At 36.9% G+C, this 19,514-nt stretch overlaps 1 protein-coding gene across 2 annotated transcripts; it reads left to right on the top strand.

Annotated features, from left to right (window-relative positions):
- The first annotated feature begins 3,956 nt into the window (after positions 1-3,956).
- Positions 3,957-18,172, top strand: stat2 (signal transducer and activator of transcription 2). 2 transcript variants are annotated; one of them, XM_084733012.1, is made up of 24 exons: positions 3,957-4,142; positions 5,517-5,648; positions 5,756-5,900; positions 7,129-7,224; positions 7,776-7,868; positions 7,957-8,035; positions 8,193-8,272; positions 8,384-8,535; positions 8,659-8,817; positions 8,914-9,003; positions 9,516-9,575; positions 9,715-9,735; positions 9,916-10,009; positions 10,186-10,233; positions 11,444-11,527; positions 11,660-11,758; positions 11,879-12,014; positions 13,057-13,109; positions 14,396-14,481; positions 14,592-14,728; positions 14,840-15,028; positions 15,205-15,259; positions 15,453-15,544; positions 17,061-18,172. In XM_084733012.1, exons 2-24 carry the CDS (start codon positions 5,518-5,520, stop codon positions 17,279-17,281), a joined length of 2,400 nt encoding a protein of 799 aa, XP_084589138.1. In that variant the 5' UTR covers positions 3,957-4,142; position 5,517; the 3' UTR covers positions 17,282-18,172. The 2 variants fall into 2 exon arrangements, with proteins under 2 accessions (XP_084589138.1, XP_084589146.1); XM_084733020.1 differs by lacking the exon at positions 15,453-15,544 and having other exon boundaries at positions 17,061-17,252.
- Positions 18,173-19,514: the final 1,342 nt, after the last annotated feature.

Below are 19,514 nucleotides of genomic sequence, written 5' to 3'. Positions count from 1 at the left end.
CCCAGCATTTGTTTGAAAACACATGGACCCAAATCAAGGGTGCAGATTTAAACATCACCAAGAAAACTTTTAAAGACCTTGACAAGGCCATTTACAATGACCTTAGTAAGAAGTGGGGCTGTGCAGCTCTGGTGTTGGTTTCAATTAAATTAGAGGATCCAGAAATCACCAACTGTATTGTCTCCACTGTCCAAGATCGCCTCATTCCCCAGCCAAAAACACATAATGCCATCTGCCGATTCTTTTCTGCTGTGGGCCACGCCATCTCCAAGCCCTTCAGGCAGAATGTTGTTCATATTATGCGGGCGAGTAGTAATATTAATAAGACACATCAAAATTAATTCAATGAAAAGCTTCAGTCCAGCCTCACATCAAGGTTACTCCACTACTCCACCGGCCTCCACTGGTCTCCCAACAAAGACTAGTGGAGTTACTGAGATTTGGAGCAGGACTTGAGCTCTCAGGCCACCTCAGCAGTATGACTTCATGCCCAGAAAGGAGGGGTTTGATTCCAGATCCTGAACATTTCTGAGTTAAGATGTTGTTTGCTGCTGTGTCGTAGGCTTCTTCCCACTTTCCTTAAAATCACGCACCAATTGGCCACTCTACATTGTGACAAAAGTTACCTGATATGTCACTGTAAAAACAAAAAAGAGAGAGAGAGCTTGAGTCTAGCCTCACATCAAAGTTACCTGGATTTGGAGCTTGACTTGAGCTCTCAGGGGCACCTCGGCAGTGTGACTCCCTACCCAGAGGGTGAGGGTTCGATTCCCGTTCCTGAGCCTTTCTGAGTTCGGATGTTGTCTGCTGTGGTGTCATGGGTTTACTCTGGGTGCTCCAGTTTCCTCCCATTTACCTTAAAATCATGCACCAATTGGCCACTCTACATTGTGACAAAAGTTACCTGATATGTCACTATAAAAACAAAAAAGAGAGAGAGAGCTTGAGTCTAGCCTCACATCAAAGTTACCTTTTGCTCCACTGGCCTCTGTCACACAACACAGACCAGTGGAGCACAAAGTTACCTGGATTTGGAGCTTGACTTGAGCTCTCAGGGGCACCTCGGCAGTGTGACTCCCTACCCAGAGGGTGAGGGTTCGATTCCCGTTCCTGAGCCTTTCTGAGTTTGGATGTTGTCTGCTGTGGTGTCATGGGTTTACTCTGGGTGCTCCAGTTTCCTCCCATTTACCTTAAAATCATGTAGGAGTTGGCCAATTTTTCAGCAATTTTCAATACAAATGTTAAACCTTTCAATTTCAGCTTATCTCTCAAATCATTTGCTGTCAGACCAGTACATGTTCAATGCAGACTGAAGTTCTGCAGATTCAGTACCACTTGTGTAGAAACTACACAAGAAAACCTGCTTTCTATGCAGATTCATTTTTTCCACATGAAAACAACTTGCATCCGCATTAATTTAAGTTAGAATCATGACCCAAAATACTGAGTAGATAGGTCGGGGGAGTCAATCTAACATATTTTTGCAACAGTCATTTGCACCACCTATTAATTAGGTGTTGGCTTCACTGTAAGAAAGTCACTCTAATAATGATATTCAAAGAAAAATGTCTTTAAGGTAATATTTGAGTGAATTTCAATTTCAATATCTAAAAATATACATTCACAGATTTCTCAATATCGGTGTGCCTGCCACAGAGTCTCCTGTTCACAGTGAGCACCTTATAAAAACAGCAAAACAAACAAACAACAACAATAAAGCTCATGTAGCATTTACAATAAAGATTGTCCTTGAAATGTAATACAAATTGTATTCAGTGTATTTTGCCAAGAGAGGAAAATAGATTCTCCTTTGTACAAATCACACCACAATTTATTTAGAATGTATTTCTTTATATTTTTATTTGTCAGGAACAGCACATACTATTTAACATTACTGTAATTATGCCAAAGGCTAGTTCTCATCCACATGCCATGGTCAGGTGTAAAATTAGACCAGATAAAAGTTACACACAGATGTCTAATAGGATACAATGATGAGGTGATGACATTTTATATCCAAAAGGTCAAAGGTTAATGTTCAGCTCTCTATCAGTCCTTTTTTCACAAGAGGAGAGGAAATGAGAGAGATTTTCTCTTTAAAAAGTAACGCTATATAATTTTGTGCTAAAATCACATTCGAATTAATTAACACACTTGTGACTAAAAGCACCTAAACAGAGAGGAAAGCAGCTCCATCGTCTCTATAGAAACTTTATTTTTATGCCATGGACACTTCATATCCAGGTCCAATATGTCTGACCATGAGTGCGTTTACATGCACACCAGTGTCCTGGTTATGAGACTTGTCCTGGTTTTGGTGGCATTTACTTGGAACATTAAAGCTGGTCATTCATATGCCTGTATGCATGATTCTAGTATCCAGGTTTCTGATCATATGTGTGCAGTTGCACACTGAGCTCTCATCACCTCAACCACTCTGTTCTGTACCATCAAAGCATGTTAAGAAACCCGGATAAGGTGTTTACACGACACAGTATCCTGATTATTATCGGAGTACTCCGGGCAGCATATCCAGGTTTCTGAAACCAGGATATGACATTTACATGCGGAAAACATAACCAGCATACTCCAAAAATGCTGTATTATGTGACACAAGTGTGAAAAGCACACCAACTTCAAAATTCATGGTTACAAAACAGACCGTTGTGTAGTATGACTGATGCTCAGTGTAACAAAAACACAATGATTCTTATTTGCAGTTGATTATACACTAATGAATATTACATTCAATTTCTGCCACACCTTAAAAATTATACTATTAGACGTAGTAAAGAACACGGTAGTCTTGAGATTTTTTTTTTAATACAGTATCTTAAATAATACTTTAATACTAAATTAAGTGGATTATAGAATTTGTAACTAATCCCAAAAACATCTAGAATGCTTTTTCAGTATATTTGTTCAATTCTATTTGTGGCATTGATGTTTTTTAATTAAAATACAATTTTTCTGTGGACAAAATCCCAATTAAATGAGCCAACTTTCATAAGCAAGCTCTTTTGTCCAGGAACTAGTGTAAATACAAGCAGTTACTTTATCTAGAATAATAAGGATATTTTACACAAAAATAATTCACAGTTTTATTGGTCGTGGTTTGATAATGGAACTGTGTTAGTTGGTCAGTTGATAAACTATAATGGTGTGTTACTGCCATATTCAGTGATATAATTTTTTATTCAGTTCCCACACATTCTATTAATGTTTTAAAGAATTATAGTCTTGCAGGAAGTAACATTATTAACTCTATACACATTTGTATTGGAGATGTTGTAGAAATAAAAATGTGCAGTAACAGACAAATCAGGTGTGCCTTGGACTATGGCTCCTACAGCAAAATTATTTTTCTTCTTGTGTCCAGTGGATTAACTAGGAATTCAATTCAGCCTCGGATTTCATTTCTGATTCTCGGTAAATTCCACTCCACAAATCGAAATGGTCTAACCCCACACCCTATTTCACTGATTTGCTGTTGAACTGAAACAATATGGCACTATGCTAACAACTAAAAGCTACTAAGTCTTTAAATATTTTGAAACAAGCCAACTTTATTTGAACTTTTTTTTTTTTTAATTCGTACTCTTAATGAATCCGACAGTTTTGATGTTTACTTGTTATGGAAGTAAGTGCGTCACATGCTGCCTCATAAGTTTCACAACCTGATTTCTCGGGAAATCGTCATACTGGGCCCCGTAAGTTTCTATTTTGCTCACCACGCCCCTCACTTCAGATTGACGTGGAAGTGCACCAACAGCGTGCACTGCTCTGTGTCCGGCTCGACCAATAGGATGCTGGCTCTGAGCTCACGCTGAAACTGTTGCTGCCAGGTTCGAACATTCCGGCTCTAATTTGCGTTAATGGCAGTTGTGTCAGAGCCAAAATGGCACCCATGGCTCGCTCTTGAAGAACCGCTTGTGAGGGAGATGTAGATATCCAATGAAATAAGCGTAGAGACGAAGGAAATAACATTCACACGTTTGCATTCTGGTGGACGTTGTTTTGTTTTACTAACCTGTACAGTAACATTCAGCTCCAGCTAGCTAATGTTAGCTATGCACCTGTTTTAAATTACGACTTGGCTAAAGACATTTCTAAGAGGACTCGGACTGACAGCATAAAATAAGGTGAGTGTTGTTATTGATGGTTTGAGCCTTGTCTGCGCTGTTGACTGGTTCCTCTAAGAGCTAAGAGCTGCCAATAAAATACTGTTAAATAGCTTGTTAAAAACATAAAAGAATTTACATTCATTACATGTCACACACTAAAGTCTATAGCTAGCACTGGTAATCTCTTCTTCAAGAGTTTGCACTTTGCTCCCTCAACTGTTGACCACAGACGTGCACGAGCCCGTCACATTAGCTTACATTTAATAGTACCGTCATTGAGTGTAGTGACATTCTTGTTCTTGTACAATTTGAAGTACTTAAAAAGAGTATTCCCACTGTATGCTACCTAATACCGTACCTCTACTCAACCTAACTACATTTTGGAAGCAAATCTGGACGCCGTTTTTTTTTTTTTTTGCAACGTAAGTCTTAGCCCTATTGTGGCTATTTCACGTAATATTAGCAAATCTTTCTTACTTTGTTTTAAAGGTGCATTGAAAGCCTGGTTGAGTTTCGAGTATTACCCTCCAGAAGATAGTCAGAATCAAGTATAATGGATAAACACAGAACTGCTTAATAGGAAGCCATTTTTTGGTAAACATTTCAAATAAACTGTATCGTATTTATAAACGATATACTAGATATCGTGGGTGATTTTCTTTAATACTGTCAGTTTTGCTGTATGTATAATAAGATATCTAATGTTGTGAAATGCAGTCAGCTGTTCCAAGTAACTGAAAGCGGAAACTATAAAAGAGTGGCAACATCCAGGCTGCGCTCCTGTCACAAGTTTCAAAATGGTTATCCAAAAAAGATAAATAAAATAATTTCTATGTGCATTTTACAATGCAGAGGCCACATACAGCCTCTTCCTTTTGAGAAGATGAATCTAATAATTTAGTACATCCGAAACAATTTTTTTCTGAACAAATTGCAAAACAATAATTGATTCCTATTCCAAATATTCTATCTTTTACACCACAACATGTATTTTAGATACTAAGGCCATTTGCTTAGCAGAATGACAGTATAATAAATAGCAATAAAACATTATTTATTACTCAGCAGTATGTAAATTAGCTGAAATTAGGTCCATCTTTACAAGCTGCAATGTTAAAGACATGAACACATCAATGCATTCCTTATAATCAAATAATATAATACATATTCTGAAATAGGCCATTCTGCATAACAAGTACTTTACTTTTGGTACTTGAAGTGTATTTTAATGCAAATACTTAAGCAATATTTTGAATGCAGGACTTTTACTTGTAGTGAAGTAATATTTTACACTGTGATATTATTACATTTACTTACATAAAAAGAGTGCTTCTTGCATTGCTGGTTAAATGTGCTTTGTGTACATGCTGATGTTTCCCTGATCAACCTTAGGATGGCTCAGTGGGAGAGACTGAGGCAGCTGCCTACTGTGTACAAACAGCAGTTAGATGAACTCTATGACAGGGATGCTTTGCCTATGGATGTTCGGCACTATCTGTCAGCCTGGATAGAGAAGCAGGAGTGGTAAGGCATCTCTTTTGCCCCTTGAATCATTTAACACACAATATGCCAATGATTACAGTAAATTACCCTATTACTCTATTGCTTGTATGTTGTATTTTGTTCTCCAGGTGCCGAGCAGCGCGGGACCATAACTTGGCTGTGGTGCTGTTCCAGAATCTGCTGGGCAACCTGGATATCCAATACAGCCGCTTTGTCCAGGAGGAATCATTCTTAATGCAGCACAACATTAGACGCTACAAACAGAACTTTCAGGTTTGTGTGGATCAGTGCTTGAAATTGAAGATACAGGGACAATAAAAAATAACACCTTGACACAAAAATATAGACAAGATACTATGAATTCTGGGACGGTAGAGAAATATATCATTATAAAAACATCAGGGCAAATTTATTAATAGGCTTTATTTTGATAAACTAACCACATATTGGGAATATAAATGGTTACTTGCTTGATGAAACAATATTAAAACTTAATAACATGACATATTAACAGTCCTACAGCAGATGTAAGTGACCATTAGTAATTAATGGCCAGTCATGCACATAAGTCTTTTGTTTTTATGTGCGCTGTAGAAACTGTAATATGTCTGTGTAACACTTAAGTTAATATCATATGATTAAAAATGTAATGTTAGTCACTCATTAATGCTGTGTATGTGTATGTTTACATCCTTGTAATATTTTGAAAAAAAAAAAGTCACATTGTTGCATTTTGTTACGTTTTTGAGCTATTTTTAGAAGGTGTATTCATCAAACTAAACTAATTTTCTTAATCTCAGAACCCATCGGCTATTGTCTGACAATAATTTAACATTCATATACATTCCCAAATGCCAACAGATTTGCATTCATAAGCAGATATCTGATTATAGAGTAAGCAGAGTGAGATATGTAACATTTGGTTCTGTGTATAAATTGTCACAAAAATCGAACACTAAAATCTTTTATATCCAGTGTTAAATTTGAACAATTGTGTTGTCTTAAAACGCTGCACTGCACTGTTAAAATTCATATAACTGTGTACAGCCTATTGTACCATTGTACTGTTGTCTTAAGGAAATATTTAATAAGCAGTTATTTCAGAATTAATTAAAAAAAATGTTTTTATTAAATCTGAGACAGTGGAAAGTAAAATTCGGAAAAAAGTTCATTTCAAGCCCTAGTGTAGATGAGATATGTTTAAAACATAGGTGCTGAGTGGTGTCTTTGTTTTAAATTGGAAATATCCACTGTGAATATGAGGACCATAATGGTTTTGATCAGCTCCCTTTACATTGATTAGCATGATTATTGCATGTCGCATGTACAAAGGAAAAACTTTTGATGGTCAGATTGTAAAGCAAGCCTAGGCAGGAATTCAGCATCTTTAGAGAGCCTTTGATCAACATTTTATTCTTTTTTGCCTATTATTTTGCCTTTGTTAATAATTTTAGGCATTAAACCTTGACTCTGACATCTGTCTGACTTCTCCCCCTGACAGAGATTCCTGGATGAGCCGTGTTCGTTGGCAAGCACAATCCTGTGGTTTTTGGAAAAAGAGAAGGAAATCCTGGAGAGTGCTGATCTGGCTGAGCAGGTTGGTGGAACATTTCATTGAGCTGTTGACACATCATGTAGAAAACAGGAGACACACCCTGCTGCTCATACTGTACAACATTGTAATGAAAACAGCATACAAATGAAAATAGTTCACAAATATTGCTATAGAAAATGACAATGGACAGCTGCTATTTTTTTTAACAAACATATTACATATTTTATAAACGTTTAGTCCTATTGTCATGTGGGCAGTTGTGCTCTGTATCTTAAGTGCTGTACTAACTTAATTCATAACTTTTTATATACCTAGAACCAAAGTTTACAAAGAATATGTTCAAGGTGTCCAGTGTGAATTTGAATTATACATATTTGTTTGTTATTTTTTGTTGTTCTGAAAGTATTTACAGTTATTTAGAAAATGCCACATGTAATGTGTGTGAGGACTAAAAAGATTTTCCACCGAGCAGTGATACTGTTATAACTGCCACTTTTTACTCACATTTATTCCCCTCTCTGCAACAACAGTATTATATCTGAAAAACTTCTTATCGCTATAGCCGCTCTTCCTACTCCTTTGCTTTTTCTCAGGTCCAGTTTTTGCATGTAGAGCAGGAAGCCATGGAGACAAGCAGCCAGCAGGACCTTGAACGTAAAATGGCTGGCCTTAGGAATGAAGTGCAGGTGCAGATTATGATGCTTCTTGCCATTATGTTGTACTGTGTAGATGACAGATATTACAGTTCATCCTTTATTTTTGTCTGGGATGTAGTGCATGGAACATACAATGTTATGTCTGGAGGAGCAGCAAGATGAGTTTGATTTTAAATACCAAACCTACAAGATGGAAGGTAGGCAGATTTAAAAGGTTCTGATCATTTTTGCATGCAGTGATAATGTTTTCTGTGGATGAGTAATAAAGTGGCATGAATCACAGCTCCATGTTCTCTTTTGTTTTCATCTATCTTATATGGAAACTGTCATCCCACTGTGGAAACTGTTATACAGCTGTGGCAGATGAGGCCATGAGGAAAGAACAAATGAAAGTCTTTCAAATTCTTGTCAACAAACTGAATGACTGTAGAAAGGTATGGAGTTCTTAATATTCTTAAATAACACCTTCATCTGTTCAGTCCAGCTCTGTCTGTGATTTTCTTCTTCTTTTTTCAATTTTTTATCTCATACAATCACCTTCTTAGAGCACACTGTCAGACTTAACTAAGCTCCTGGACAAGACTGAAGACCTGATCAACACATTGGTGAAGAAGGAGCTGGTGGAGTGGCAGAGAAGGCAGCAGAAATCCTGCATTGGTGCTCCAGACAATGTTTGTCTGGATCAGTTAGAGAACTGGTATGATCATCATTACCAGCTCCACATCACTTTGGCATTTACTGTGTATCTTTATATCCATAAATCTCTCTGTAAATTAATTTCTAGGCTGGAAAACCTCATTACTTCCCCCTTCTTTTGTAGGTTCACCTGTGTGGCAGTGTGCCTGTTCCAGGTGCGTGAGTTTCTCGCCAAGCTGGAGGAGCTGGTGGGAAAAGTGTCCTATGACAACGACCCTGTGAAGGTCCAAAAACCTGCACTGCAGAGGAGAACAGACGCTCTTTTACAGGACTTACTCAAAAGGTCTCTCTTTTAGGAAACATGTTTTTGTGTTCTTTTGCTCTCTTATAATTTCCTTGTGAAATTTCCTGACATTGTTATTTTAACTGTTTGTTGAAGTTCCTTTGTGGTTGAGACTCAGCCATCCATGCCTCAGGGGAAAGGACCCCTGGTGCTCCGCACAAACGTCCAGTTCTCTGTCAAGACCAGGTCAGTCATTCCAGGCAATTACTAAAACGAGAGATTTTGACTATTTTTTGACTGCATATTTGTATAGTTTTTCTAGGTACATTCTGACCAGTGTATTTATTGTGACGTGGTAATCAATAGCCGTTTTCTTCATTAAATATGCACCATTTATTATAATAACATAATAATGATAACTGGGCAGATGGAACCACTAACAAGAAGCAACCAAGACATTTGAAAAGAGTGCAATGTTACTTTAGTTACACAGTCTAAATAGAGGATTGTGGTTCACCACATAAACATTACCTCATTTCTGAACTAATATGAGGATAATAAGAAGAATGATTATGTAACCCTTTTCTGCAAAATCTTCTGTTATCGTTTTCCTAAATACGACTTTGATTTATCAAATGTATTTTGTGCCATACAGTTACAATGAGAGCACTGCTATTTTCCTGTTTTTCAAATTTTACAGTTTAATATCTCAGTATTTCCAAAGATCTAAAATGTAACACCTGGCTCAATATTTTCAGACTTCTCATTAAGTTTCCTGAGCTGAACCACTCCATGAAAGTGGATGTGTCCATTGACAGGTGAGATTCATCCTTTACTTTGCTGTCACTACCCACAGAGTAAACATACAGCCTTTAGTTCTTGACTCCAAATGATAGTGGATGATGTTTTGTTGCACCCTTGTGGTCACTGCTCTCTTTTTCTACCCCTTGAAATTAGGGAGGCTCCTCAGATCAAAGGGTGAGTGTTTTTATATATATATATATATATATATATATATATATATATATATATATATATATATATATATATATATATATATATACTTCAGCTTCCATATCTAGTGGTATTTCCAGACGAACTGTATTGAACTTTCATATTTGATGTGAATTTGTTTTACTAAACCCGGCATGTTCATAGATATCGGCGTTTTAATGTTCTGGGGACCAAAACCAAGGCCTTGAACATGGCAGAGAGTCAGAGTGGAGGCATGGTGGCAGACTTCAGACATCTGGTGAGTGATTATGATTTGAGAAGAGAAACAATTATGACATGACAACTGACGAAACTTTTAACACTGATTTGATATAAAGCCTTTCAAACAATTTTGACAACAGTAATCACTCTTTAATTCCAGGTGGTAATATTGTTATGTAACTAATTTTGTGTATAACTATTATTTGTCTGCAGACTCTGAAGGAGCAGAAGTCTGGAGGTGGTGGCAAAGGAGTCAGTGATGTGAGTTGACTCTGGCAATCTTGAAGATACCATCTGTCCTTACACTTTAATTTAGAATTAAAGGAGATGTGAACATAGATATGGAAACGTAGATACCTCATCGACCACTACTGAATGCCTTCGCTATGTGTTTTTGCAGTTGCCATTTTGGAGACATCAAGATACGCTTGTAAACAATACAATTTGTATTATCATATGCACATTTCACTATAAATACTCTGTAAGTCACTTAATTCAGAGCCGAGTTTCATGAATTTGGTTTGTTATAAAATCGAACATGAAAGGTTACTTGATGTAATTAAGTTTAGTCACTGGAGGCTATCTAATCAACTCTATGTCAAAACATGAACCTTCTGAATAGCCAAAACCTCGACTGGGAGCTGCAAGGTTTGTCCTATGAATAGGCAAAATCAAGTGTAAATGATTCAAAATTTCGATACGAGGGGCTACAGGCCTTTGTTACATCATATTTTGTTACCTTCCAGATCCTGCGACCCACATCGTTTAAAGAAGTGCATTCTTTACTTAAGTAAAGTGTCTGATATATTAAACATATTTAACAAAAAGGATCATTAACACATACACACTAATTACTGCATAAGCAGCATTTTAATATGTCCGTTAGTTGCAACCTCATCTGAGTACATCTTCCAACACTGCAGGTTGTATAATCTAATGGATTACCAAATATAGTGTAACGCCGGGTGAGATTGTGGTGGTCAGTCATGATACAGCCATATAAGTCCACTTAAGTGTGATCAGTCTGCTGGTAATGGCAGACTTGATCCATCACCGACCAGTGTTGCAGCGCATTACTGCCTCCTACTGTGTCAGTGTGCTTCAAGTTAGTGTTGCTGGAAAACCAGAGGTGTGTACTGTATTACACAACCAGAGGTGTGTACTGTATTACACAACCAGAGGTGTGTACTGTATTATTACTTTGCTCTCTAGCCTGTGGAAAAACAATCCATTTATTAGCTGGTTATTAGCTAGTTGAACCAACTGTGACCTGGCACTAGCACCAGCACTGAACTAGCACTTGGTTCTTGTTGGTTGAAAAGGGGTATATATTGGTAACTGGTGGATCTTGATCACTCTAATATGGCAGATGGACAGATGCACAGTAAATCATGGATGCGGTATCTATGCTTCTATATCTGTGATGTGAAGAGCCAAATAATGACCTCTGTGTGTGTTTTGGTGTTGACAGATTTCCCTCAGCGTCACAGAGGAGCTGCACATCATCCATTTTGACACTGTATTTGAGCACAAGGGCTTGTCAGTTAAGTTGCAGGTACAGTTTCTTCTGCTTCTTTTCTTGTTATTTGGCTGTGTTCTAAAAATAAAAATATATAATTGTGTTTATTGTTTTGTTTATGGAAATATTGCCTAAATAAACATTGTTGTTTCCCGGCACCAAACTTAGGCCTCGTCCCTCCCAGTGGTCATCATCTCCAACTCCAGCCAGCAGCAGAGTGCCTGGGCGTCTATTCTCTGGTTCAACATGGTCAGTCAGGACACCAAGGTGAGAGATCTCTCCGTCTTGCTCATTATGTGGTTTAGCATTTTGAACTTCACTTGTGCTAGTAGAAGACATTGGAAATAAATTCTGTACATATGTGTTAATGTGTGTCGGTCTCTCCAGGATGTCATGTTCTTTGCCAACTGTCCTGCAGCCACTTGGCCACAGTTTGGAGAGATGTTGAGCTGGCAGTTTCTCTCTGCCACTAAACGTGGGCTGAATGAAGCTCAGCTGGAGATGATAGCACACAGACTCTTTGGTAAATCCCGCTTCCATGTTCTTCTTCAGTCTTTTTTATTTATTTATTGAAATTTAATGACTAAATGGCAAGTATACAGTATCTTGCTTTACAAACACAAATACAATCATATATATATATTTTTTTACAACAAACGTAACGCATACACACATATGCATACAAACACGTTCATATGTCTCCAGTTTTACATGAAAAATAACTTCTAAACCAGAATAAAACTAATAATATTAATGCATGATATCACAGAACAATAGAGCAATCACAACTCATCATCCTAAGTCTTTGTTTTTGTCAGGATTTCCCATTTATTTCTACCTGATTTTTTTTATCTATACCTTTCATAATCTTTTTTGCAAACAATAATGCTTGAGAAAAGAAGACAGAGCTCAAAACCAATGGTAATTGAATATATAAAGTATTAAATATATAAACTTTGCCAGGCAGGGCAACATTGTTCAGTAATGTCTTTTTATGTTCTAAAAACCCTGAATTATATGCGGAGGGGATAAAGGTAAAAAGGTTGCTGTGTGTTGCTCATGTTTGTGGTTGTTTTGTCCATAAATTGGGCTGAATTCATTCAGTGAGTCAAACATGATATGATGATGACAAATTAATAAAATGCATTTTACATTTTAAAACTGATTGACAAGAAAACCTGAAACCTTTTTTACATTTTTTCTCATGGTCTTGTTTCAGTTTTGCTTGTATCATTCACATCAAAGTCTAAATGCGAAGGAAGACATAATAAGCTAAGAAATTTGATTGCTCCATAACCTTTCGCAACTTCATCAGATTAATGATTATTTTTTATTTATATCCATTACTGTTACTTGTCTCATGTGAAAATGTTAGTAGTTTTGGATTGGAATTATGAGGACAATCATGAGGACTTTTGCCCAGTTAAAAAATGTATTTATCAGATTATGATAAGGATTGTACACTATAATTCAGCATCCTCCATGGCATGTGAGCATGTAACCATTATAGATTACGTCAGTGAGTGAGAGTTACATAATGCACCTTTTTTTTTCTATCCCACCAGGAAAGATGCAGAACTACGACACCTGCAAAGTAGCTTGGTCAAAATTTAGCAAGGTAAAAACACTGAATTATAGAAAATATTTTTCAGCATACCTTTGGGGTTTTACTTTAACTGTTGTAACTTGACTCAAAACATTTTAACCTTAATGATCACGGGACTTTTCTCTCTACTGTCGGCATGCAGTCAGCAGTTCTGGTTTTGAATGAAATGTCTCAGCAACTTTTGAATGGACTTCCATTACTTTTGGTACAGACACTCCTGTCATCCCTCGAGATGAATTGTTGTTACTTTAGTGATCCACTGAGTTTTCCTCTAGCACCATCAACAGTTCTCTGCTTAAGTAGATTTTTCAGATATCTGTACTTAACTTGAGTATTTATTTTTTATATTTATTTTTATATTTATTTTTTTTATAAAACATTTTGTTTTTACTCTACTGCTTTTACCCTACATTTTAACACAAATATCTGTACTTTCTACTATTTACATTTTCTTAACAGGCTCATTACTTCAAAGTTTAATGCATTTGGGGAGAATTATTGGTTATTTTTATTTTGATTACCAACATCAAGACCCTTTTCAGCTTAAACTAACTGGTAAATTACACATGACAATTCTGTGGTGTATCCATCAGTACATATCATACACAAACGTGACAGACGTAACAAGATGAGAACAACGTAAAAGACAGAAGATTAAACAGACAGAGAGGGAGACATGGCCACAGAGAAAAGGTGTTCAGTGAATCTGTTCTCATGTTGATTATAATGTTTCAAGTTCTGTCGCTTAACACTGATTTGCACATTGGAGCAAAGTTAATATTCATTATTTTCAGTATATTGTTTTTCATTGTATTTGAAGTTAGAATGGTTTAAGTTGAACAGACTTAATTTGACAGAGCCTGTACTTTATCACTTTTACTTGAGTGAAGAAGTTGAATCAGTTTATTTACTTTTAGTCTTTTTTTATACAAATACCTGTACTTCTTTTTGAAGAGTGTGTGTGTACTTTTGGCATGTCTGATCATTGGGTGAAAATGTCAGTTTGTTAAATGTTTTGATTTATTTATAAATACCTGCACAACTAATACAATGCTGAACATTAGCTTGTTAACATGACCATTACGATCATGTCAGCTGGCAGCCACTTCCATCTCAATCACTGCCAGTTTTACACTTAATTCACTGTAACTGATTAGGATTAAAAAAGTCAGAACTATACGCTGTAAACTTTCACCCATCTTACAACTGGGTTTTCTTTTCAACAAGCACCATTATGGCTTATTGTGTACTGTGTATGCACTGTGTATTTACAACCTTTCCCACCCATCTTGTTACAGGAAAAAAGTCCAGACACTTTCTTTGTGTGGTTTGATGGCATCTTGGTGATGGTGAAAACATACCTTGAAGACCTGTGGAGGGATGGGTACGTTTTCTGAGCATAGATCAGTGCAGAGCAGTTCAACTCATATCTTTAATTTCTTTAAAGAAGATTCTTGTTTCATACATGCATCATATTTTTTATCTGCACTGTAGCCACATCATGGGCTTTGTGAGCAAAGGCAAAGAGAAGTCTCTCCTGAAGAAAAAACAGAGAGGCACATTCTTGTTGCGCTTCAGTGAAAGTGTCATTGGAGGAATCACCTTCTCTTGGGTGGAAACCTCAATAACCGGTGAGATATTTTTATTTCAGAATGATTCTAAAAATATTTTTTGACAGAAAAACTACCTGTCTGATCAGATAAACTCACCTTTTTCCTATGAATGATCATCTTCTATTGTAGGTGAGCCTGACATAAAGACAGTCCAACCCTTCACCAAAGATGACCTATCCCAGATCCCCTTCCATGAAATCATCAGGAATTTTCAGATATTAGAAGCTGAAAATATCCCAGAAAATCCTCTACTTTACCTGTATCCCAACACCCCGAAAGACGAGGCTTTCGGGAAATACTATGCTGAGAAGAGTGGAGGTAAGGGCATCAAATGATAATATTTTCTTGCCAGTATTTTTGGAAAATGAATGTGCTGTTTTGGTTAATGTTATTTGAATGTAGTTTTGCAGTAGTCATTGGTAAAATTGCACCATATTGATAGCATTGAGATGAATATGGCACATTAAATTACATCTTAACTCATTGTCTTTCAGTTGACAGTCCATACATCAAGTACATCAAAACCAAGCTGATGTTTGTTTCAAAGGAGTAAGTATTTTCTCCACGCTGATTTACAGCATCTTGCTTGCCCCTAATATTATAAATGTGATACTTATATAGGAAAAGCAACTTAAACAACAAACTAAAAGTGCACTTACTTTATGTATGAAGCAGTGTGCCCACACCCTTTTTTTATGTCATGATGAGCAACTGGTTGTAATGACTGTTTTTGGTCATGTAGGAACACACTGGAGGCTAGGTCACCCATGTCCTCTGACATGGCACAGGGTGAAGGCTTGGAGCCAGTGAATGGCCTGTGTGGAGAGGCAGCTGGTGAGTCATGGCTCTCCTTGCTGTCCCATCCACCTGAAAACCTCATCAAACAAATCGCTCTCCCTTTGTCACAGAGTTCTGTGCTGCCCGCTCTATTTTGGCCTTGTGATATATGAAATCAATGGGGAAAGTGCTGCGAAGATAGATGTCAGGCGACAGCTTTTGAAATTGTTGTACTAATTTCTATCTTGTGGGGCTGCTGGCTGCTTTTATTGAACATAAAATCTAACAGGTGTGGGGGTGATTGATGTGAGAAAAACTGTTACTAACATTTATTTAATTTCAGAGCTTTTTGATTCTACCTTCTGATGCTTGAGGCCTTCAGCACTTTGCTTGGTGTATGTAATGAAATCAACATATATAGCCATTGGTTAAAGGAATAGTTCAGATTATTTGTAGTGGGGTTGTACAAGGTACTTCATCAACAGACGGTGTATTAACCTAAGTGGCTGGTGGTGCATGGTCCCAGTTTGGACAAGGAGAGAGGAGGTCTCACATGGAAGCACAGCATTGTACTGCTGCAGACTATCTTAGCCACATAAAAAAGACCTACCTAAAAATATCTAAATTAATAATATATATTTAGAATATTTTCACTGCCCTGGTGGTCAGCATGATTGTATAGAAATGTTTTGGGAGATCTTTTTTTCACTTTCAGACTAGTAAATACCTTGTACCACTGTGGTTAAAATACAAGTTAGTGACTTTTGGGAAATATATTTTTTCAAATGGTAACAAGATCCACCTGCCAACACCTCTAAATCTCACTAACTGACACATTTTATTCAGTTTATTAAATCCATTCAACAAAGTGTAAAAACAACAATTTGACGTTTCACAGGGGGTTATGCTGTTTCTTAGCCATGACCAGTAACTTCCTGGAGTGTCTGCCGGTCGCCTACAAATGCTCAGAACCAGTACATAGTTAGTAATGTGTTAATTAGTAAGCTTTAGAATCACTGGTTGATGGGTTTTGTCGCCATTTGACAGGGCCAGGCTAGCTGATTTCAGTCTTTAAGTGAAGCTAAGCTAGTCAGCTGCTTGCTTAGGCCTCATATTTAACATAAAGTATATGTGTATTTCCTAAATGTATAATTCCAAAAAATATGAGTGCTATACTTAAGCTTATAGCACAGAACAGCGACTTTTAATTGACCTAATAAAAAAGTTAAACAAGTGAAAAGACAATACAAACACTGAATGTAAACTAAGCATATGTACTTGCAGTCACACTTTAATAGTATTTGAAAACGTGAATAATTTGATGAGCTGAGGGAAAAAAACAATATTGCATGCAATTTATAACTATTTTGCACAAAATCAAATCCATCTAGTGTGTATGCTCCTATGGCATTGGTCTGTACTCTTTGTTATGTTATTTTAATTTTTTTTTTAATGCATAGCATGTCACATTTTTGTCACTGTCCTTTAATCAGTGGAAGCAGTACCAGAAATACACACCACAAGCATGACAGCAGAAACTGTATCTTTCTCTTGTCCCTTTCTCTTCCCTCAGAACAAAACGGGGATCCTCAAGCTCTGAACCCACCTCTGGAACTGTATCACCCTGATCCCATGCTGTCTGGCTCAGTCACAACCTCAGAGAATGATTTGCTCCTTTACCTCAGGGACCCCAACCTCTTTGCTGACTGCAACCTGCAAGATGAGCCGGGACTGACTGATTTCAGTCTTTCAGTCTTTCAGTCCCCACAACCCTGTGGAAGCATTTTCCTATAAATGTCTCTTATGTATATTTAACCAAACCACTGTATTATTAATTTTCAGATTTTCTTTTAGCAACCGATGTTATAACATTCATGCATCAAAATTGTAGCGTTCGTAGTGAATCCAGCGTAAATATAATGGTTTTCTTTGAATGCTGTTTTATCTTGAAATACCTGACAGCCCTGCTCCCCCACTGCCCCTAATCCTGACAGACAGTAAATATTTAAAAATACCTTTTGTAATCACCATTTCAATGCTTGTCTGCACTTTGAATATGACCTTTAAAATTCCCTTTTATCATGTTGTATTGTCAAAAGTAAATTACAGAGATGCAAAAAAGAGATAATTGAATTGGTTGGATTCACACCCACTCCAGGTATCTGTACTAGACCCCACAACTATTGTGCATCAACAGCTCGTCTGTATGAATAATTTTGCATTTTGGAACCTTTTTATTTCAAGTAAATACATCTAAGTTATGTTATTAAACTGGCCATTTAAGCTTTTGGGATCAGATTTACATGAGTGATCATGAAGTACATTGCAGAGTCTGCACATAATTTATTATTATTTTTTTTATGTTTGTTTTGAGTCCCGTAGTGGTTGTTTTAATGTTACCACCTGCAGCTTCTGATAAACTACTGAAACGTGGCACTTACTTTGTTTAAGGTATATGTTTTTATATTAACTGACGCATTTATATCAAAATCGTTCATAAAAGGGAAGTGTCTGGTTGCATGTTCTCTTTAATAACTGTGGAAATAAACTGATAGGACAAGTTTTTCTGTGACAGTAGCTTATTAATAATGCGGATTTACAGCCTGTTTTTGACGTATGCACCAAATTAAAATGTATGTTAATGAATTTATTCAAGTAAAATAAAATTCTGTGGCTCCATGGAAATCTGAGCTTCCTCAATAACTTTAACACCAGTTTTATGTACGGCACACTATGGTTGAGTTTTATGTAGCCTGGTATGAAACTGTAGTTTCAACAGGGGTTAGCGATGATAAATAAGACCCCGTTCCATTTCGTGTAGCAGAGCCTTTCCAGTGAACCAACAGACACAACAGTAGCAGCCCGACTGTGTTTGACCTGAACGGAACGGAACCTTAATTAGTGCCAATGGTCGGTAACACCTGTGCTTACTATTTAAAGTCAATATGGCTGCCGCGCGGAAGGTGTACTATGCTAGCCTACTGCCCGGCTAGCATTAGTTAACTAACGTTAGTAGCAGGTAACTGGTGGTGAAACGGAGACGGGTAACAAGTCAAAGATATTTTTCTCTGGAGGTAATGGAGACAGAAAAAGAGCTTCAGAGTCTGTGAGTAATTGTTTTCACTTTGTGGTCACAGACACAACTTCAACTGTTGCCTGCTCTGCCCAGTTTGGCTGAGTAATGTTAGCTAAGTAGACAGTTTTTGCTAACGTGTCAGTTAAGCTAGTTAGCTGTTGTGGTAATTAGCTAGTTAGCCTAGATGTTGACTTTGTGGTAACTTATCTGTAGTTTTATCTGTCTGGATTTCAAAATTCGATTAAATCAGCATCATTTAATTTATTTTTATGTAGCCTAGATATCACCAAGTGTCTGTAGCATTTTGTCAGAGGACTGACAGTGAAATAGTAGGCTAACTACATTATATTTTTAGTTGTACCGGCAGGTGTAGGGATGGTAATATTAAAATGCCTGTCTGTCAGTCCAACACTTTGGTATGTGAAATAGGTTATGCAATACAGATAAGGCTGAACCTAGCGATTGACTGATATAATTATCTATTAATCTGCTGATTATTTTCACGATAAATTGTTTAGCTTTTAAAAAATGTGAAAACTGCTCTTCACAATTTCCCTGAGTCTTAGTGACATCTTGAAATTGCTTCTTTTGTCCGACCAACAGTCTAAAAGACTCTTCATTGCTGCCACAGATGACAAAGAAAATGAGCAAGTATTTATATTAATGAAGACATTGTTTTTGCTTTAAAAAAAAAAGACATGATTAATTGATTATCAACATAGTTGGCAGTTCATTTTCCTTTTAACAACTAATCGATCAATTGACTAATAATTGCAGCTTTACATTACAGAAGTTTGGGAGAAAACTAATGACTGGTGATTCCTTGACTTGAAAGTGCCAAATATAAGTCAGTATTTTTGTTACCCACCAGTTCTATTCAGAATGCCACTGATCAGTCAAAGCTCTCTCTGACTATGCATGACTAGACTTGACAAACTGAGATTGAGATGT

Source organism: Lutjanus erythropterus, chromosome 2, assembly GCF_056507025.1.
Source record: "Lutjanus erythropterus isolate fLutEry1 chromosome 2, fLutEry1.hap2, whole genome shotgun sequence".
NCBI lineage: Eukaryota > Metazoa > Chordata > Actinopteri > Lutjaniformes > Lutjanidae > Lutjanus > Lutjanus erythropterus.
The sequence above is the reverse complement of the archived record's forward strand: the minus strand, read 5'-3'. Positions and strand labels throughout refer to the sequence as shown.